The 21,662-nt window shown below is 50.4% G+C and overlaps 1 protein-coding gene across 3 annotated transcripts in view; it reads right to left on the reverse strand.

Annotated features, from left to right (window-relative positions):
• IL4R (interleukin 4 receptor) overlaps positions 1–21,662 on the reverse strand; it is a 39,110-nt gene that overhangs the window by 11,844 nt on the left and 5,604 nt on the right. The window contains exons 2-6 of one of the 3 annotated variants that reach the window (XM_057695262.1): positions 8,107–8,188; positions 6,412–6,550; positions 5,803–5,856; positions 4,558–4,709; positions 3,165–3,316 (exon numbers count right to left, since the gene is read on the reverse strand). In XM_057695262.1, coding sequence (XP_057551245.1) covers positions 3,165–3,316; positions 4,558–4,709; positions 5,803–5,856; positions 6,412–6,550; positions 8,107–8,170 — 561 coding nt within the window. In that variant the 5' untranslated portion in view covers positions 8,171–8,188. Of the gene's footprint in view, positions 1–3,164; positions 3,317–4,557; positions 4,710–5,802; positions 5,857–6,411; positions 6,551–8,106; positions 8,192–21,662 lie in introns of all 3 variants that reach the window. The other 2 variants (XM_057695263.1, XM_057695264.1) reach the window with 2 other exon arrangements.

Genomic DNA, 21,662 nt, shown 5'->3' on the forward strand with positions numbered 1-21,662 from the left:
GACAGGAGACCAGGGCAGGGAGAGAAGCATACTCTCATGGTCAGTGTTCCTTTCTTTCTAAATCTCAATAAACAGGAGGCAGCAGCTGGATCTGGTTCGCTGAAGGACTCACACACCCTCAAGAGGAGTAGGGAACTGGGAAATATTTTACTAAGAAACAAAAAAGAAATTGAGCTTCTGAGAAACTACTTGTGGTTGGGGTGGTTTTTTTTTTTTAACAAAAAGGCCAGGTGTTCAGGAGACCATGCTGAGAGAAAGATCAAAGAGAAGAGAAACAGCACAGGCTCTGGAGTCCAAATCCTGGCTTCAAATCCCAGCTCGGCCATTTCTAGCCATGGGACACTGGGGGCCAGTCATTCCACCTCTCCAAGCCTCAGTGTCCTGGTCACTAAAATGGAGAGACAAACATCTTCCCACCTGCAGGGCTTCCCCAGTCATTGGTGATAATACACATTGTGCCTGGCACACAGTAGGCACCCGAGATGACCATGAACATGGCATTCATGGCCCTCAGTAGGCTTGTGGCCTCGTTTTCTGCCTTTTCACTGTGCACACTCCCACAGCCCCATAATCCTCAGATACACCATGAATTTTCATACCTCCAAGCCTTGGCTCATGTAGTTCCCTCTGCCTGGCCTACCTGTCCCTAGCTAGAGAACTCCTATACATCTTTCAGTGCCCAAGCCAAAACTCTACCTCCATCATGGAACTCTGTCCAGCAATCATCCAGGACAATGAGCAGCTCTATCTCCCAAATTCCACAGCGAGTTTCTAATATTTTTAGAATTGATCCTACCAGTCTGAGCCACAGCTGGTGTCTGCAATTCTGTAGCAATCACAGCTGGACACCTACCCACCAACTATGCCATTGGGGTCGGGTACTCAAAACTCAGGGTAGGTAAGCCTCTCTCTCCAGTACCAGGGTTAATTCTCATTGGTCTAAACCAATAATGGCTATTTCATTACCTAGCCTGTGATTGGTTAGAGAGGAGCTTGTGACCATCTCTGGCCAATGACTAATGAGGGGAATTCTTGAGGCCGGGTTCTGTCCTTGGGAAGGGAGAGATGCGGGAAGGGTGTCTCACTAGCTTCTGCCCCACCAACTAGAGAAGCTGGGCCTGGAATTCTGAGGCCTGGGGTAGCCCCGAGCACCTGTATGACCACTAAGCTGTAGCCCAGGCACACTGACCAATTCTGTGCACTGGCTGGAGTCTGGTGCCAGGTCCTAAACTCAGCTGTGTTCCAGCCAGCCCAGTCTCTGTTTCCTCTTCCACAAAACTTCCTTTGGGAAGCCACCCCCTCCCTTATTCTCAGTCCATCTGGTTTGGGTGAGGCTGACCTGACCTGCTCCATCAGCCCTGGGCAATGGGAGACCTGCACCAGCACCCTGTCTCCTGCCCACAGCCTGCGACAGGTTCAGAGATTGGCATGTGATCCCAGGCAGGTAGCTGATCACTGGCCCCAGGACTTTTACTGGGACTATCTGGAGAGAAGAACTTTTCCCACTGCAGCTTTAAGATGCAGGCCTGGAGCTGCTGGTGGGCATATTGGCGGCTACCCTGAGGGAAGAGCCTGCCTAAAAATGAAGCCAACACAGAATAAAGCAGGACCAAAGGATGCAGACTCCTGGAGCCCGGATCCAGCCACAAGAAGCAAATAAATGACATTTCTTTGGACTCCACAGGTCATACCCTTCTCTCCCCTCCAGCCTATCCCCTGACCTACGCCTGCACAAGCCCAGGAATGGGAAGGGGATTTACTGACAAAGCTAAACCTGCGTCCTTCCTTGGCGTCTGTGCCAACCCGCTCTTCCCGACTGCTCTGGGAGCCCAGCTGCCCCATTCCTGCTCCCACCCCACATCCTGGCCCAGAGCCAAGGAGGAAAACCACACCTGAGAGATGTAAATCAACACCTGCCACCCCCCTGGCTTGACCAGGAAGAGAAGAGGCAGGGAAGAAGGGGATGTGGCAGCTCAAGGTGTCTGGGGCCTGCTCCCTGGCAGCCGAGGCCAGGCCAGCCTGGGTCCCGGGACAGAAGGCATGGCTCCCAGCAGACCCTCAACAGTTGCAGACCAGGGTGCGGGAGGGCGAGGCAGATGGGATTTCCGAGGCCTGTGGCACTCAGGAGAAAAGGAGGACAATGTTTATGACAGGGGAGCCTGTCTGTGTCACACACTTCGTGCTCTCCACAGCCCTACGGGGCGGGTACTTGATATCACCATGTTACAGATGGGGAAACTGAGGCACGGGGAGGTGGAGCAGTCAACTCAAGATCATGTAGCAAGTGGCAGGGCAGGTACTGGAACCCGGCTCTGTGGGACGCCAGGGCCCCTTGGTGTTCAGATGTCGTCCCTGCAATGGGAATATCTAAGGGGAGACCACGGGTGGCTGGAAACGGCCTCCACCCTCACTTGCACCTAAAATAGACGGGGGCCAAGCCATCCACTGTGTAACCCCTGTGATTATTTACTTGATCATTTCCTATAAGTCAGCTCTCCTTGTTTTAAAAATTGTCAATACATTTGTTTAAAAAGGAACATCACACACAAAAAAAATAATAAAATAAAATAAAACAAAAAGGAACCTGACTACCACTGCTACGACTGGAAAGCAAGTATGAGATGCCATGAGCATCTCACAAAGTAAATGCAATCAAAACCACACAACGGCATCAAATTACGGCTGAACTTGGTTTCTGGGGGAAGGCTCTGAGCCTGCAGCCTCTTCTCTCTGTTAAAAAGAAGGATTAGTAAACCCATCAGCTCAGCTGCGATGCCTCCCGTGACAGACAGGGTCGGCAAGGAGTGGGCGTGGAGTGACTGTCTCACCCTGGGATTCGGTCATTTAAGTGTGTTTAGAGGTATCACCTAAAATCCTCCGTGTCCTGCCCCCTGGGAAACAGATGTGTTCCAGAGCCCCTCCTTTACAGGTGAGGAGCAGTGCCCGGAAATAAACTCCCTTGTCTGCACTCTGGGAATCGGGGGCCCGGAGGGATGGAGAGACTGGTCCCGGCACAGAGCCAGAATAGAAGCGGGGGGGTCTAGATCCCCAGGGCCTGCTGTCCAGTCGGGGGTCACAATCCCCATCTCCCACCCCAGAGCCTGAGTCTCCACCCGCCTGAGTTCCAAGAGGTCACAGAGAAACCGCACAGGGTGCCCACTCACATCTGTGGGGTCGTTCTCATTTGAGATGTTGACCAGGTAGGTGAGCTCGGAGTACAGGTGATTCTCAGGAGGGTACGGGTTGTTCCAGGTCAGCAGACACATGTGGGAGATGTTGGTGTCAACCGTGAGGTTCCTGGGGGCCAGGGGTTTCACTGCAGAGAAGCAATGCCTGATGAGGGGCTGGGCCGGGAATCAGGAGGAGGCCTGACCCAGCCCGGCCCACGGACCATTTAGATTTTCAGTCAATACCACCTCCGTAGTGCGCTGATGGGATACCACACAGATTTAGTAATAATGGAGAATTACAACCCTGATGCTGATTCTCACGTTGCTAAAATCCTACTTAGCACTTCAGTGGTTATGACTACCTTTCCAAAGTGAATGCAAAATGGATAAGGAAAGTGACCCAAATTGTGGCTTTTCTACTTTCATCTTTCACACTTTTGGCCACATCTGTGTTCTGTATTATTATTTACTAAGTATTTTTCTTTATTGTGATTGATGTGTTTTAAAACTTAGTCTCTTTTAAAGCAATCATATCCACGAGATCACAGGTATATAATGAACATTAAAATCAACATCCATATATAAAAATTCTTGTAATTCATGGATTTGCTCAGGGGTCAATTTAAGTCACCTCCTGCCCCCTCCACCCTCACCTCCATCCCGCCCCCCACCTCTGGGTATGAGTAAGCCCTTCAGGAATTGCTGATGGAATGGTGAAGACTGCGAGCTCTGTGAGAATACTGCGAGCTCTGTGAGAATATTGCCTCTGCTGCTTAGTAGCTGTGTGACCTTAGGCAGGTTACTTGCCTTCTCTGAACTACGTATTTTTTTCTCAATTGCAAAATAGGGACAATAACTGTCTTTTGGAAACTGAGGCTCAGAGAGGTAACACGATTTGCCCAAGGTCATACAGCAATGTGTTGTTTTAAACTCCTGTCGCTACACCCAAGCAAACTCTTGGGGAATTCCTGTGGGAACACTGGATACCAGGTTAAGATCAGCCTCCCAAGGTCTAGACTGTCTGAAGAAGCAGCAGTTGAAAGTCGACTGAGGGTGGAAGGACGGTTCCCAGTTAAGTTTCTGATCTGCAGCAAGCATGTCTTCCACCAAACACACCTCACTCAACACCCTGACCTGGGCACTGAAACTCAGGAGGTTGAAATATCTGAACCAAAGGGGGCCTGATGTACTGCGGAGCCCAACCCCATGTCAAAGATGGGAGGACTGAAGCCCAGAAAGGGACAAGAACCCCATCAGGTTTGGGAAAAGGTAGGAGGCTGCTTGGATGGCCCCGCCCCCAAATGGAGCCTGCCTCGCCTGCCGGGAGCCCCGCCCAGCCCCGCCCACTGCTGTGGGAACACCTGCGGCCCCGCTCCACCCAGCTCACCGTGCTCGCTGGGCTTGAAGGAGCTGTTCCACAGCAGCTGCTCACCGGCCCACAGGTCCAGCTGGTACGTGTCCGCTCTGACCACGTTATCCATCCGCATGTGGCACACGCACACCGCGCCTGCTCTGTTTTCGGGGGCACACGTGTGGTTTCTGCAGACACGGAGGCTGCGTTAGGCTGGTCACGTGACCCACGGACGTCTCGGACACGCTTCAAGGAACCACGGTTCCTTCCAGCTTCCTGGTCGCCCTGCTTCAAGGACCATATCTGGGGATTTGGGAGCAGAGCAGCCAGGGTGCGACGGGGACAGGGACCTGGGACCACGTCTCTGCTGGCCACAGCCCCTCACCACACCCACCATGGACTCTTATCTGCCCCTGGCCCCGGCCTTGGACCCTGAAAGCCAGTGAAAGGGAGACACCCACGGCATGAAAGAATTTGTAACAACATACGTGTCTGTCCCAGCACCCCTCTGGCGGCACAGTTTAGCCCAGTGTCCAGCGGGCTGTGGCTTGGCAGCCGCACGCCCTGTGCCCCAGAGCCTAATCCTAATGGGTCACCCCAAATAGCCAACCCCACGTCTCATCCTAGGCCAGGGGTCGGCAAACGTTTTCTGTAATGGGCCAGAGAGGAAATATCTGGGGCTTTGAGGGCCATACCCTCGCTGTCTCAACTACAGCACTCTGCTGATACAGCACAAAAAAGCCCCGGCCACAGACAATACAAACAAATGGGCATGGCTGTGTGTCAATAAAACTTTATTTACAAAAACAGGTGGTGGGCCACATGTGGCCCACAGGCCATAGTCTGCAGATCCCTGGTCTAGGCCAATGTATCACATACAGAAGCACAGCCAGTCCACCTCGTATGTTGTGGAATAACACCTCTGTTGGTGTAGCCCACATCGGGTGTGCTGTATATATCCCACTGTGCTCCATTACTGTGTGCCTTGTGTACTGGGTTATGTCCTGGGCACACCCGTACCAGTGGTTACCCCTGGATACCAGGGATTATCCCAGTGAACCACCTGAAAAAACATATCCCAGGTTCGATGGTCCACCAACCATCACAGTGAACTCCACCGCTAACACTGCGGTGTTCGACCAAAGGTCGAACCCAGAGGTTCTCAAAGTGTGGTCTGAGGTTCCACCCAGTTGAACTGGTTTCATAGCAATACTCTGACATTAGCTGCCATTTCCACTTTCTTTCTCTCACAAGCGTATGGTGGACTTTTCCAGAGGCTACCTGATGTGTGGTGATGTTGTTGCTCCGACGGCCTGTTGAATGTGAACTTGTGGGCTGTTGTGATTTAAAATTTCTGTTTTAATTTCTAATAGAGGAAATATCAATAGATGTAAGCTGCCCAGATTAAAGCTTTGAAGGTCCTCACTCTTTCATTCATTCATTCTTTGGCTGCGCTGGGTCTTAGTTGCGGCATGCAGGATCTTTAGTTGCGGCATGCAAACTCTTAGTTATGGCATGTGGGATCTAGTTCCCTGACCAGGGATTGAACCCAGGCCCCCTGCATTGGGAGTGTGGAGTCTTAGCCACTGAACCACCAGGGAAACCCCTGGTCCTCACTAATTCTTCAGCATGCAAGAGAGTCCTGAGACCAAAAAGCTTGAGAACTGCCGGTCTAGGCCAGGATTCCACCACATTCACATGCCATGTGCCTGGGTGACACGTGATGCACTTGCTGGGTCTTACACATGCTGCACCCCAGGGCGCCTCACCTCGACTGTGCCCAGGAAGCCCTTGAGAACCACATTTAGCACATGCACTCCGGGACACCACCTGGGCCAGGCGAACTCCGAGGCAAGCCTTCCCCAACTCCCAGCTCCAGCCCAGGCTTACTCAGAGTAGAAAAAATCCAGCTCGTAGGACAGGCGGAGCTCAGCTCTGCAGTTGGTGGGCCCAGCCATCTCCCACTCACAGGTGGAGACACTGATGTAGTCGGAGAAGCAGGTGGGTCCCTGCAGGACCCTCACACTCCCTGGGGAGACACAGGAGACCTCTGAGCAGCTGAAGTCAGATGACCAAGAGGGATAAGTCGGAAGTGAGTCCAAACAGGACCAAGGGGCCCATCACAGAACAAGGAAAGCACCATCCCAGGCACAGTCCTCACAGAGCAGGGGCCAAGACTGGGGCTCCAGGAGCTTCCCAGCTGGCACGGGGGTGATGCCTGCAGCTGAAGAAATACCCTCGGGTACAGGGTCCATCAGCGGGGACAGACCAAATGCACCTTTATCATATGCAAACTTAACGACCTGCTCTTGGCCAAATTAAAGTAGAAATATGTCCGTCTGAGGGTGGCTATCCCACCATCACAGGCATCGGTCCCACGGTGTGAGCAGGGGAGGGAGGTGCTATCTTCCACTGGCCTGCATGCTGCCCCCATCTATTCTCTAGCCCTCTCTGCACTCAGGAGGCTGACCCCCACGGCCTTGTCACCCAAGTGGCCCTGACCTCTGGCTTTGGCCAATATTGAAGAGGGGCATGAGAGGCTGGGGGACTTCTTCCAGTGAGTCCGTGGCAGAGCTGGGATTTGAACCCAGACAGATGTACACTGGGCTTGCCGAGCCATCGGGGTGCCATCGTCCTAGCTCAGGGCGGCCAGCACCTGACCGACAGGTACCTTCCTGCCCCAGTGCTCAGTACCAGGCCCCATCCCAGCTCACATCAACTTGCATTTGGTCACTGGATAAAGGACTTACATTAAGGAGAGTCTTAGATGCCTAATAAATATCTCAAACTCACCTCATGTCCAAAACTAACTCCTAATTCCCCACACCCCCCAAAAAAACATCCTCTGCATCTCAGCAGTGACAACTGTGTCCCTCACAGTCACTCAGATGAGAAATATTGGGGTCAGTCTTGCCACCTCTCACCTCAATGCCAATCTGTCTTCAAATCTACCTTCCAGGTGGATCCAGAAGCCAATCCCCCCTTATCTCCTCTTCTGGTCCAAGCCCCACCTGGCTCAACATGGTGCCTCCTCCCTGCCTCCCAGCTTCCACCCCTGTGCTACAGCCAGAGGGATCCTTTGTAATGTAACTGATCATGTCCTCCTCTGCTCAAACTCTTGGCTTGGTTCCCCGTTACTCTGCTGTCTCCATCTCTTCCCTCCTCCTGCTCACAACTCCCCCACACTTGCCTCATTGGTCCCTCCAGCACTCCAGGCACACCCTGGACCCAGGGCCTCCACCGAGAACACTCCTAACCTGGAGGTGTGTGCCTGGCTCCCCGTGTCGTTCAAGTCTCTGCTTAACTGTGACTCCACTAGGACTTCCCCGAACAGGTACTTTAAATTGCAATCCTCCCACTCCACCCAGCTTTCCTGATCCTCCCTCATCTGTTCTATTTTGTCTTTTGCCATCACCGTCGAACGATCTTTAGAATTTCCTTAAGATTAGGACCATTCGTTATTGGCCAGGAATCTTCGTGTGGTTCCTCAATTATCCCGGGAGACTGGTGCGTAAACAATCAATACTGCAAAGGTTTGCTGAAGGAAGGAAGGAAGGAAGGAAGGATTGAGAGGTGGTGACTTACCTGCCGCCCACACCAGGATCAGGCAGCTCACGGAGAACGTGAGCCCAGAGCGAAACCACCCCATCGGGAGATCCTCTAGCACCTGCTGGGAGCAAGCGATCCCGTTAGTGCCCGTCATCCTGAGCGCAGCTTTCAGAGCTCACCTTACTCCAGATACAACCCTCCCCTCACCCCCCACCCCCCGCCAACAACGAGCCCTTCGTGGCCACCAGAGCTCTGTTTACAATCACGAAACACAGCACAGCCACATAAAGCCTAGAGTCAGAGCCATAGCACACCTGGCCCAAGAGCTCTTTCTTGGAAAAAGAAAAACTAAAAAACAAAGCCATAGCCTGCTAAGTTTGAGCAACCCCTCAGACTTCTGGAAGTTCATAATGCACACTTACGTGTGAAGGTTCTGGTACGTCTTACAGTAAAGGAATCGATCGTTCTTCGTTTAACCCAACGCTTACAAAATTCATTTCCACATCTAAACTTCATTTCTGGGTGTGTGCGTCAAAACCCCAGTTAATCCCCCAAGTGGTTTATGAGTCCTTGAAATATACTTTGGAAATGCTAATCTTCAATTGTTCAGCCTTACAGAGCTGGTTCAATAAATGATGGTCCCCATGTCATGAAGTATTAGGCAGCCACTAAAAATGATGCTGCTGGGACTTCCCTGGTGGTGCAGTGGTTAAGAATCTGCCTGCCAATGCAGGGGCCACGGGTTCGGTCCCTGGTCTGGGAAGATCCCATCTGCCTCAGAGCAACTAAGCCCGTGTGCCACAACGACCGAGCCCACAAGCCACAACTACTGAAGCCTGCGTGCCTAGAGCCTGTGCTCCACAAGAGAAGCCAGCACATTGAGAAGCCCGTGCACTGCAAAGAAGAGGAGCCCTGGCTCACCAAAACTAGAGAAAGCCTGCTCGCAGCAACGAAGACCCAACACAGTGAAAAATAAATGAATAAATAAACAAACAAATAAGGTAAGGAAATAAAATGTGTATTTGTTTAAAAAAATGCTGCTGCTGAATGTGTTAGACTGACTACATCAATGGGTTAGTTCTTTACTCCCCTTGTACCCATGCAACCTTGCAGTGCTGCTGCCCTCATCACCATTCTGGGTAGGGCATTCTCCCCTTCCTTTGAATCATGTGACTAGCTTCAGCCAGCAGAACGTTAGCAAAAGTGATGCATGGGGAGACCTGCTTTTGCAATGATCGCTGCCTGAAGAACACGCTAGCCTGTGGAGGACGGTGACATGCAACAGTCCCCGCAGTTTCATGCTGCATCAGGCAACAGGCTGACGCCCCACTTGGGTAGGTGAGGTCATCCAAGATCAGCAGGGCCGCCTGTCCGACCTGAGGCTGACCTCAGATGCATGAATGAGATTAGCCCAGCCAAATCAGCCAAGCCCAGGTAAGTGCAAATTCAAGCTAAATAAATGTTTCTTGTTGCACGCCCCTTGAGGTTTTGTGGTTAGTCCTTACATAATACTATTATTGTTCCCCTCCAGTCGCTACCCCACCACCCTGACTTCTAATCCCATCCATCACTTTTGCTGTTTACACAATTGGAATCGTGTACCACCCCTATTGTGTTAATGACATCCCGTCTTCCATGGCTGGGGAATAAAAATTAGAAAGTACTGTCACCCAAAAGAAAACCTAATTCAAATCCTCCCCAAATCACAAGTCCCAGCAGGAACCTCTTACATACTGAACTCTATGCTTCCAGACTTGTTCTATAAAAGCTGGGAGGTAAATGTGAATTTTATTTACCAAAACAGCAGCATCCTCTACATACTGAAACTTAAATTTTAAACTTAAGACGTCATTAATATCATTCCATGCCACTAAATTTAGACCCATGGCAGTAAATTAGTAGTATTCCATTGTGTGTCCACTGTTGAGTTTTAGCCCTTATTTATTATTTTCATTACTCGGTTACTATAAACAGTATGGTTTATGTACCCTTCCTTGGAGAACCATCGCCACACATTTCTCTGATTATTTCCTTAACTTTAAATACTGGCTCTGTCGCTTACTTGTGAATGTTGAGCAAATTGTTTCATGCCCCTGTGCCTCAGTTTCCTAATCTGGCAAGTGGGGCTAAGGACACCCCATTTCACTGGGGTGTTGTGAGGATTAAATAAACCTACACACTTAGAGTTCTCAAACAGTACCCGAACAAAGTAATGGCTCAGTAATGTCAGCAGTTGTTATCACTAAGAAAAATGCTCAGAAGCAGACTCCCAAGGGGTCAAGGATTGTGCAATTTTCCCCCACCACTCCTGGCACATAATGCCAAATGCCCTCTCAAAAGCAATGTACGGGGATGGCTTCCCTGGCACTGCAGAGAGCGCCCATCCCCCACCCGCTAGCCCCACTTGGGTCTCTATCTGGGGGTCACATCCAGAAAACCAGCTTCCAGGGCTCCTGCTACTTCAAAGTTTATGCACCATTAAGAAAGTTACCCTAGGGCTTCCCTGGTGGCGCAGTGGTTAAGAATCCGTCTGCCAATGCAGGGGACATGGGTTCCAGCCCTGGTCCGGGAAGATCCCACATGCCGCGGAGCAGCTAAGCCCGTGCGCCACAACTAATGAGCCCATGCTCCGCAACAACTGAGGCCCACGTGCCTAGAGCCCGTTCTCTGTGTCAAGAAAAGCCGCCGCAACGAGAAGCCCGAGCACAGCGTGGAAGAGTAGCCCCGGCTCTCTGCAACTAGAGAAAGCCCGCGCGCAGCAACAAAGATCCAACGCAGCCAATAAATAAAAATAAATAAATAAATAAATTTACAGAAAAGAAAGGTACCCTATCTTTCAGAGCTTTGGCTCCTTCTTCTGCAATGTGGAAAAGATACCAAGATCACCCTCACAGGTGTGTTGCGAAGAGGACATGAGGTGTGTACCCGGAACATGTGGCACAATGCTGGGAGCTCGGGAAGGGCCTAACCCCATGCCAGAAGCCCCCAGCCCCTGCTGGAAGCTTTCCAGGGAAAAGCTTGAAACCCCTTGTCCCACTTGAAATCCCTCCCCAGCTGGGCCCCACCTCCCTCTCCACCTGGCCTGCACCTGCTCCCCTGCCGCTCTTCAAACATACCACTCCCTGTCCTTCTCATTCATTCTCTCGCTCTGTCGTCCTTGAGAGCCTGCGTTTGTCTTGTGCACAGCCAAGCTCCTAGTACCTAGACAACGCCTGGCACATAGCACGTGCTCAGGAAAGTCTGTCGAATAAATTCACTTTGGACACGATGTGGAGCCACTGATGGGCTCAGCACAGGGCTGGAAAGCTCTCCCTAGCGGGAGACTTGGTATCCACTCAAAGCCCCAATTGGCCTTCCTGGCAGAGCTGCACTAAAGACCAAGGAAGGAGGGGTGGGGGTGGGGCAGTGGGGCTGGTTTCCTCTGCCAAGTCCCAGTAACCCTTCCTCTCGCGAGTTCACAGATATCCATAGCATCCTGTGGCAGAGATGGCAAAGGGGTCACTCTAGCCCCAGTTTTGAATAAAGAGAAACAGAGAGGTCAAGAAGCGTGCCCAGGGTCACACAGCAGAAGGGCTATTGTGGTACAGTCCTCCGAAAAGGTGTCGGGGAGTGAAGCAACCCCCTCTCAGGGTAGACTAAACCATGACATCTACAGCGGTCAGGGTGCTCTTTGATCTGTTTCAGAGGGCACATCCAGACATACGCATGTGCGCACACACGCCCACACACGCACACTGACTGGTTTCACAGGGACAGCGGGTGCTGGATCTCAGGCGAAACTGCGGCACAGATGCGGTGGTGACAAAGCCTCTCTGAATATCACAGGGAATGAAGGACAAAGGTGCAGAGAAGAAAAGGAATTAACAAGAATAATTACCAAGCGATCGGGGCAAGGCACATGACAAGAGGAAATAATTTCAAGTCCACACCCTTGATTGTGGGGTTCCTGATGTGTTGGGCTTGGGAGGAGTCTCAGGGGTCACCTGCCCAGCCCAACTGCCAACCTGCATGGGGTACCTGCCAATATTACATCTCTGACATGTTGCCAACCAGTTTCTGCTTGTACTCCTCCAGGGACAGGGGTGCTCACCTCCAGGTCATTTTTGAGCAGAGCCTGACTATTGGAAACAGCTTCCTTATGCTGAATTAAGCATTTGTGTAAACAAAATCCTGCTTGTCAAGTACTCACATTGTGCTTGACCCTTTGCCAAGTGCACTAGAGTTATTACCTTATTGACTCTGCCCAAGAATCCTGCAAAATGGGTTGTTATTCCCACTTTCTTCCCAAGGAACTGAGGCCAGAGAGGTCAAATAACTTGCCTATTGGGTCCCACACCTGGTGAGAAGACAGGGCTAGAGTCAGGATCCAGGTCTGCTGGCTTCTGAACCCAAGGTACCTTCCAATATACCAACTCCTTCAACTTCTCCTAGAACCACAGATTGAATCCAACAAGATAGAATGAAATGAGCCAGGAAAGAGTTGGTCATCTTGCTTCCTTCTAAACATTTTACATAGATTAATTCAATAATCAAAATGGCCCCTCTAGCTAAGGCCATATTAACAGAGATATGAGAGCCAGGACTGGGGAGGTGATAGTACCCAATTGTAATTGTGCATCCTTTTGGAAGAAATCGTGCTGATTTGAAGCTTGTCCAGAGGAAGACGGCTGACACACAGAGAGGGCCCGAAAATCCCAGAGGGCCTAGAAGGCCTTTCCCTAAACTACTCTATGCTATTTCCTGCAGCCTCATCACGCACTCAACAAACATACAATATTTACCACAATATTTAAACATGTCAAGTTTCCTTCTAAACATTTTACATATATTAATTCAATATTTAAAACAGCCCTATGAAGTAGGTACTATTATTTTCTCCCATTTTCAGATGAGGAAACCAAGGCTCAGAGAAGTTAAGTGACTTGTCTGAGGTTACAGAGAGGTGACAGTCCTGGAATTGGATCAGGGACAGTCAGGCTCCAGAGCCTTGGCTCTTAACCACTCTCTGTGTTTAGATGCCAGAGTCCTTGATGTTTTGGAGGTCACTGACCCATCTGAACATCCGATGCAAACCTCAAGCTCTCTTTCTAGAAGAGTGCACGCACTGAAGTTTCCATTCCATCTTAGCAGTTCACACAGCGGTTACTTGAGCTTACTGAAGTCCCAAGTAAGGACTCCAGGTCAAAGGCCCCCCTCTAGGCACTGAGCAGTTTTTGAGGGTCTTTGAATAGGGTTGTGGCAAGGTTTTCCCAAAAGCCAGTCTGGGAGCTGGGGAGAATGATGATGTAATAAGCAGGAACGCGGGTGTGGGGGGGAGGGGTGGCAGTTAGCAGTCTCTGCAAACTTAAGTCTCTTCTCCACGCTGCGGCCAGAGTCATTTTAAAGTCGGAAACCAGGCCATGATCTGTCTGCTCACTTCACTGGCCTCTGACTCCTGAAAGATGTCTTCACCCAGGGGCCACAGAGCCCCAGGGGTTCACGGCCCATCCGAGAGCAGCATCTCTGACTCAGAATCAAATCCAAGGCCCCAAATGAAAACAGCCAATCCAAAAGGGTACACCCTGTGTGATTCCATTTATGTAACATTCTTGAAATGACCAAATTATGGAAACGGTGAATAGATTAGTGGTTACGGGGGTGGGGGAGATGGTAGGGAGAGAGGGAGGTGTGGCTATAAAAGGGCAAGACAGGGATTCTTGTCATCATAGGACTGTTCTGTATCTTACTGCAGTGGTGGAGACAAAAAACTGTGCACGTGATGAACTTAAACTAATAAGAATCAGCCTAAAGAAACAAATCAAAATAACATGTGCGTGCGTGCGTGCGAACACACGTACACAAAGGAGTACAAGTAAAACAGGCACAATCTGAGGAAGATCAGTGGATTCTAACAATGTCAATATCTTGGTTGTGATATTGAATTATAGTTCTGTAAGATGTTGCCCTTGGGGGAAACAGAGGATAGGGGATCTCTCTGTATTATTTCTTACAACTGCGTGGATTAATTTTTACAACAGTTACCATAAAATAAAAAGTTTAAGAAGGTGCAAAAAAAAAAGAAAAAAAAACCCCCAAACCCCGCCAATGATCTGGCCCCCAAGACCCCACTACCATCCCCTCCTATGTGTGCTCCCTCCCCCACAAGCCTCCGCCTTTCATCCCTTGCAGCCTTTACACCCGGAAACATCATCCAACAAGGGCTCCCTCTGTTACTTCTTATCACGGCACCTTGTTTATTTCTGTCATATACTTATCACCATCTCTAATCATATCTCTGAGGTTATATGTGTGAATGTTTACTTTATTTCAGGATGTAGATGGCAAAGATAAAAAAGATTTGACTGCAAAAATGTTTTCAACTTCCCCAGATCAAAACACGCCATAAAGAAAAAAAGCGAGCAAGCAAAAGATTAGCAAAAAGCAGCAATCTACATTACGGAAAGTGAAGGGCCTTAATAGTGGGCTGGCCAAAACCCAAACGAACTTTTTGGCCAACCCAACATATAAAGTGGTCTTATACGTCAATAAGACAAACATCCCTTTAAGCAAAATAGCCGTGGTCATTGCTTTGTCCCCTGTGCCTAAACAGTGCCTGACATGTACATGGCATATGCTCATGAAACATCTATTACAGGAATGATTGGTTAAAATTCAACAACAATGAATGCAATGGTCTGTCCTTAAACGTGGAGTATGTACCAAGCCTTTGCCCGTAATAATGGCTATGCATGTATACAGTGCTTCTTACGTGCCAGGCATGGCTCTGAGTGCTTATAATATGTTAGGCAATGCCACAGTTTTATGAAGCAGGTGCCACTGAAATCCCCACTTTAACAAGGAGGAGACGAAGGCACAGAGAGGTTAGAGCACTTGCTTGAGGTCACAGAGCTATGACGTGAACCCAGGCAGTCGCACCCCAGAATCCGCGCACCTGACCACTGCCGCTCAGAAAGCAGTCCCCGCAGCCCTGCCCTGTGCTGCTCGTAGCCCCACGGGCCAAAGAGGAACCTTGAGGCCTAGAGGGGGCCAGTGACAAAGCCAAGGTCATGGGGTTAGGAAGCAGCAGCGTGGGTGAACGTCTGACCCAAGAAGAGAGCAGAAGCACCGAAGTGGGAAAACACTCCTGCTGGTCGGAAAACACACTTAACTCACTCTTTTTAATGTGGGGGGAGATGAGTGGCGAGTCTGGAAATATCAGAAGCCAGCGGCGGGACAGAAGCGACCCCAGCGGGGCTCTTTAGGCTTCCTGCTCGTCTTCCCTCTCTTGGCTGCACACCGACGTGGAGGGGGTGGGGGGCTGAATCAGCAGACAGGATGCACCCAGTCCCGTGACAAGAGGCATGTGGAGAGGAAGCCCGGGACGGCGGGGGCTGCGGGGAACCTCCCTCGGGAGGCGCGGACCCCTGCGACTCCACAATCTTGAACTGGCCTGAAGCTCCCACTGGCCTCCCGGACAGCTGCGCTGGTCTGGCAGGGGGCCAGGGACACACGTCTCCCCCCCGCGGCAGCCTTCCCAGAACTGCTGCCTCGCTAGGGTTCCCAGAACCGAAAGCCAAGTCACCAGCCCCACCCAGGACAGTGAGGAAGGCAGGCCAGGGCCCCAACATGGCCTGGGCTCAGCCTGCCTGCCCCACCCCCAGCCCAGAGAGTGGAGGGGAAGGGTGGCAGCAGGCTACTTCTGCTGCCACCAGGAGCAAGAAGTGGCCACCTCAGCCAAAGAGCCCGCCAGGCCCCCCGTGTGCCTATGGTATGCTCCTGGTCCTCACCCACTCGCTCGTGCCCCATGTACACTGGTTGCAGGTGTTTTCTCAGCACCTACCATATACCAGCTACTACTGATGCGAAAAAGGCCATTCATTCATTCTTTCCTTTAACCAATATTTGAGTGAGAAGTTACTGGAGGATTTGGGACACAGAGGTAAGACTACAAGGGATCCCTCTGGCCTGTGGGGTCAAGGGCAGAAGCAGGAATCCACGAAGAGGCCACTGGACTAGGCCAGACACCAGGTACCAGGTGTGCCAGGGTAAGAGGAAGAAGTGGTAAGGATGGGTTGGATTCTAGATCGGATTTGAAGGTAAAGCCAACAGGCTTTGCTGACAGAAATGGAGTTTGGGGCCTGGGTCAGAAAAAAGGGGACTAGGAGGGGTCAAGAATGACTCTGGGACTTCCTAGGTGGCGCAGTGGTTAAGAATCTGCCTGCTAATGCAGGGGACAGGGGGTTAGATCCCTGGTCCAGGAAGATCCCACATGCCACAGAGCAGCTAAGCCTGTGCACCACAACTATTGAGCCTGCACTCTAGAGCCCGTCAGCCACAACTATTGAGCCCGTGTGCTGCAACTACTGAAGCCCGTGCGCCTAGAGCCCGTGCTCCGCAACAAGAGAAGCCACGGCCATGAGGAGCCCACACACCACGATGAAGAGTAGCTCCCGCCCACTGCAACTAGAGAAAGCCCGTGTGCAGCAACAAAGACCCAACACAGCCAATAAATAAATAAACAAATAGTAAACCACTAATTAAGAAAAAAGAGAATGACTCTGAAGCTTTTGGCTGGAGCCACTGAAAGGATGGAGGTGCCCCCCACCAAGACGGAGTGGGCTGTGGGAAGGCCCTGCGTGAGGTCAGGCATCATCAGATACAGATGGACCTGTCTGTGAAGAGGGGCAGGGAAGTCGCCTGGTCCTCCAGGGTCAGTGCAGGGCCGGGTGGCAGGTAAATGAACAAGAATCCTCCAGGGGAGGGGCAGCGGCGTGTGGAGAGGAAGGAAGAAGGTCCCCCAGAAGGCATGGTGGGCTCTGTGAATGTGCTTCATCCTCTGTAAGCAGAACACCTAGCCCAGGGCCCGGCACACAGCAGGTACTCAATAAGTGAGCATGTGTATTTTACTTTATTCTGATTTTTACACTTATACAGCGCTTCCTTCCTGCCAGGCACCGTTCTAGGATGCTTAAAAACCCCCTATGAGATGAGTACAGTTATTAAACCCATTTTACAGATTCTGAAGGATCCTAAGATAGGGAGGGCACGGCCCATTTCCCATCCTACAAGACGGGCCCTTGGCTGCAGCAATGGGTAAGAGTCATAGGGGATGAGAGCAGTGAAATCAGCAGGGCCGGAGAACAACACTGTCTACCAGGGATGGTACGCGATTCAGACTCCATCACTCTACAAGCCCTTCTCCCGCTTTACTTCTCTGCTCAGCACTTACGCCTCGCAGCCCGCCACACACGCATGTGTCCTGGGCATTGTCCAAATCCCTCCAGAGAACGCCAGCTCCTACAAGGCCAGAGGCTGCGCCCACCCTGTTTGCTGCTATAGCCCTACAGCCTAGCACAGTGCCTGCCACACAGTAAGGGGGGTCCATAGATAGTTGCTGAATGGAAGAACGAATGAACGAACTCCCCCTGGCTGTGTGCAGTGAGGCCTGGCCAGCCATCCCTGATGGAGGCAGGGATACAATGCCCAGAGCTGGCATCTTCCACCTCCCACTGCTTCTCCCTGCTGGATAAACATTGACCAATTCTGGCTCGGAGTCTCCTTAACTGCCCTGATGCAGGCACCACACCAATCTTGGCCACCCCAGGAGGGGCGGGAGAGCTGACCTCGAGAGAGCTGGTGATTGGGGCGTCAGCATGCCAGTAATCATGCTCATTGCCCTGAGACACAGATCCAAGACGTCTGGCCCCAGGATGCTGATTAGATTTTGGCTGTCTTAGTGACAGTCACGGCTCCCGGTGCACCTCCTTCTCGAGGTCACCAGAAGTCACCATGATTGCTCCCAGTTCCGTGAATCTTTAGAGACCATGCCCTGGGCCCTTCTGCCCATAGGTTCCACCCTCTCCCAACTGAGGAACATGGAGGTGCAATTATTATCATTCCCTTTGTAAACATGGGGAAACGGAGGCCCAGAGAGGTCCAGGAACATGCCTAAAGGTGCACAGCTAGTAAGCGGCGGGCCTGGGAAATGAATCCAGATCTTTTGGCTCTGAAGTCACAGTATAACAGACTGATGTGGAGGAAGCAGCTGTAAATTCACTCCTTTTATACACCTCTCTGTTTGCTCCTCCCGGCAAGCCCCGTGTGGAAGTTGTGGTTAAACATTCCCTGCACAGAGGAGGACATCGAGGCTCGCGGGGTTCAGAAATAGTCCCAAGGTGACGTGGCAGGAAGTGATGAACTAGAACGTGGCCTCCATCACTGTTTGCCCAGCCCTCACAGGGATCAGGTCTCAACAGTGACAAGGACTTTGTCCCCTGGACAAACCCAAAGCAGTAGCACATCAGCACAGATAAGAACTCCCTGTTCATGGTGTGTCTGCAGAGAGGCGGGGATGGGGGTGGGGCTCTCCCTCGAATTCCTTCTGTTGTTTCATCCCTTATCATTCTGGGCATGGTCAGGGACACACAGACGTGTAGGGCCACCCACATGGGCAGGGACCCCAGAGCATCTAATACTCAGAAGCGTAGCTCTGAGCCTAAGTGCGTGGACTCTGCACTGCCTGGCTGGGAGACCTCGGCACACTGTGGTCCTTTCAGAGCCTCGGTCTCCTTATCTGTGAAATGAAAGCACTTGCCTCCTGGGGTGGTTGAGGGGGGACAAAGAGACCATGGCTGGCATAGCTGGGCAAAAGAGGCTTAAGGCAGTGCTGATGGTGCAGGCGGCAAAAGCTCGTCTTCAAACGCCAAAATACAGACCCTGTGTACATGACAGCTGCCAGGACAGCACAGATGGATCTCAGAGAACAAGCTGAGTGAAGGAAGCGGGCTGTGAAAGGGCAATACCGATTCCATTTATATAAAGTCCAAAAGCACACAAACCAGTCTTAGGGCTAGTGGTCAAGAAAGTGTCCTGGGGGTGTGGGTGGGACAGGAGAGAATCTTCTGGGGGGCTGGTCATGCTTTGCTTCTTGATTGGGTTTTACATGCTTGTGTTTACTTTGTGAAGCTGGACACTTGTCTGCATGTACATTGCAATAAGAAGGAAAAAAAAAAGATGGATGAGAGGGAAGGGGATAGAGCGGAGGGTGCACGAGGCTATTGGGGTTTGTCAGCGAAGGTCTCAGAACAGCCAGCTCTCAGGGCTGGTGGATCCCTGAAGACCTCCAGGTCTTCACGCCAGATAACACTTCAGGTCCCCCTAGGCCTTTGCACGGGGCCATCAACCCTCTAGCTACCTGCCTTCAGCAACGGGCCACTCTCTTCCTCTGGCGGCAGCTCCCAATTCCCAGCCACCTCTCCCGGCGACGGAGAGTCACCTCTCCCAGAGTCAACTCGAAAAGAATGCAGATGCCTAACCTCAAGGAGTAGAGAGGGGACAGATGGTGAGCACGTGTCCAGTCCTAACAGGCAGCTGCCACTCTGCTTTGCACCACTGAGAGCTGCTAGGGCTCTCGATTTTTCACAAGAAGCTAGAAATCCAGATTTTTATGTATATTACCCTGATTTTTAAGTGCTCAATTTTTAAAAGCCACACCCCACATTTGTGGTCCCTCTGTGGCTTACAACCACCAGGTGAGGTCCTCCTGGGTGAGTGAGTGTCCTGAGACACCAGAAGAAAGAGGAAATGAGCAACAGGTGAGACCCCCTGCACCTTCCCTAAGCTCCCTAATCTCTGGCACCCCCAAATGTTCCCTTCCTTTGGTCCCTATGGGATGCGGTTGTTATGGTGATGAGAGGGAGCAGGGCTGGAGACATGCCGTCACTGCCTGCTCTTGTGTGCCTGAGCACCATCATTTTGTCAGTGAGGAATTCCAAAATTTCACAAGGCCTGCTGCCTTCCTCCTCAGTGGGGGCGGACAAGGGGGGTCAAAGAGCAGCCCTTGCACCCTTCCAGCTCTGCCCCACCCTTCCCAGGTATGCCACAGATTCCCCACTTCCCTTGGGCCATTTCCTCTGCCCCTCGGTGCCCTTCTTCTACATCAGTCTCTCAGGATGTTCCTGGTCAAGCCCTAGTCTTTCCTCCACCCACCTCTCAGCTCTGCCTGTCCCTTTGTCCCAACATGTTTTCCATTCTCATAAAGAGACTCGGGGGGGGGGGGCGTCAAGGAAGGGAGGGAATACGGGGATATGTGTATAAAAACAGTTGATTGAACCTGGTGTACCCCCCAAAAAAAAAAAAAATCTTTCACAAAGGAAAAAAAATAAAATAAAAAAAAAAAAAGAGAGAGCTGTTCCCGTCATTTCGCTCCCTTTCCAGACCGAAAGTCCTCCAGGTCAGGGACTGTGTCTTATTCATGTGTTTTTGCAAATGCAGAAGGCAGCCAATCAATGACGGCTTAACTGAAGTCATCGGTTGCCTCTTCATGGGTGTGTTTCTCCCTCCAGACCTTTGTACATGCATTCTCACTGCTTGGAATGCCATCCAATATTTACACCCAATGACTAATATGAGAACGGAGATGTTTACAATGCCTTTCATGTTCACTATTTATTGTTATTTTCACAAAAACCCTAGAGAAGGGCAAAGCGAGTCATATTGCCATGTTATGGTTTAGGAAACTGAGGCCCAAAGAGGGAAAAATGACTTGCCCAAGATTACTGAGCAAGTGGGTTGCAGAGCTGACATTAAGGTGCAAGTTTCATTTTTTTTGTTGTTTTTGTTTTTTAAAACTCATGCAGCTACCAGACTGGAGTCAAAGCAAAGCCCTGTGACTTCAGAGAAGAAGAAAAGAAAATAAAGAATTGGAAAACTGGTCAAGAAAAATGCAAATAAAAATAACAGGTATAGGAATATTAATACCAAATAAAATGGAATTCAAGGCATCAAAGTATTAAAAGAGAGAAAGGTAGCTGTTTTATACTGATAAAAGGAGCAACTCACCGAGAAGGTATAAAAATTATGAACCCTATTCTATTCCTATGTTCTATTTATAAGCACCTAACAACACAGCTTCAAAAATGAAGCAAAAAACTGAGAGAAGGTCAGAGAAAAATGAACAGATCCTCTATCATAGTGGGAGATAAATTAGATAGAGAAAACTGCATAAAAACAGAGAAAATATAAATGATATAATTAGTAAGCGTGATCTAAATATATATATCTAAAACTTTAACCCAACAAAAATACACATCCTTTCATACACAAGAGGAACAAACAGAAAAATTAACCAGAAAATCCTACAAAGATCTCCACAAATTCTCCATCACTGATATCACAGAAGCTACAAATATTGACCATTATGCAATACATTTAGAAATCAACAATCAAAAAGTAACTTAAAAAATTCCATCCACCTTAAAAAAATTATAATACACATAACACTTTTAATTGAAAGGGAAATTATAAACTCTTCCAGTAGTCAATGACACTGTGTAACAAGAGCTGTGGAATGAAGCCACAGCAGTACTCAGAAAAAAAATTATAGCCTGAAGTAGATTTATTGGAAAACAAGAAAGACTGAGAACAATTGTTAGCCTCAAACAATGAAACTCAGAATGGAAGAAACTTTGACGGACAGCACCTCACGTAGAAGACAGAACTGGAGGGTCTGGCTGACAAGTCCAATACCAGCCCCAAGCGTGATGTGGCCACTACAAAGTATGATTGCAGGTAGTATCAACAGAGGTATGGGCTCCAGATTCAAGGAGGTGACA

The sequence above is a fragment of the Hippopotamus amphibius genome, chromosome 9, assembly GCF_030028045.1.
Source record: "Hippopotamus amphibius kiboko isolate mHipAmp2 chromosome 9, mHipAmp2.hap2, whole genome shotgun sequence".
In the NCBI taxonomy this organism is placed as follows: domain Eukaryota; kingdom Metazoa; phylum Chordata; class Mammalia; order Artiodactyla; family Hippopotamidae; genus Hippopotamus; species Hippopotamus amphibius.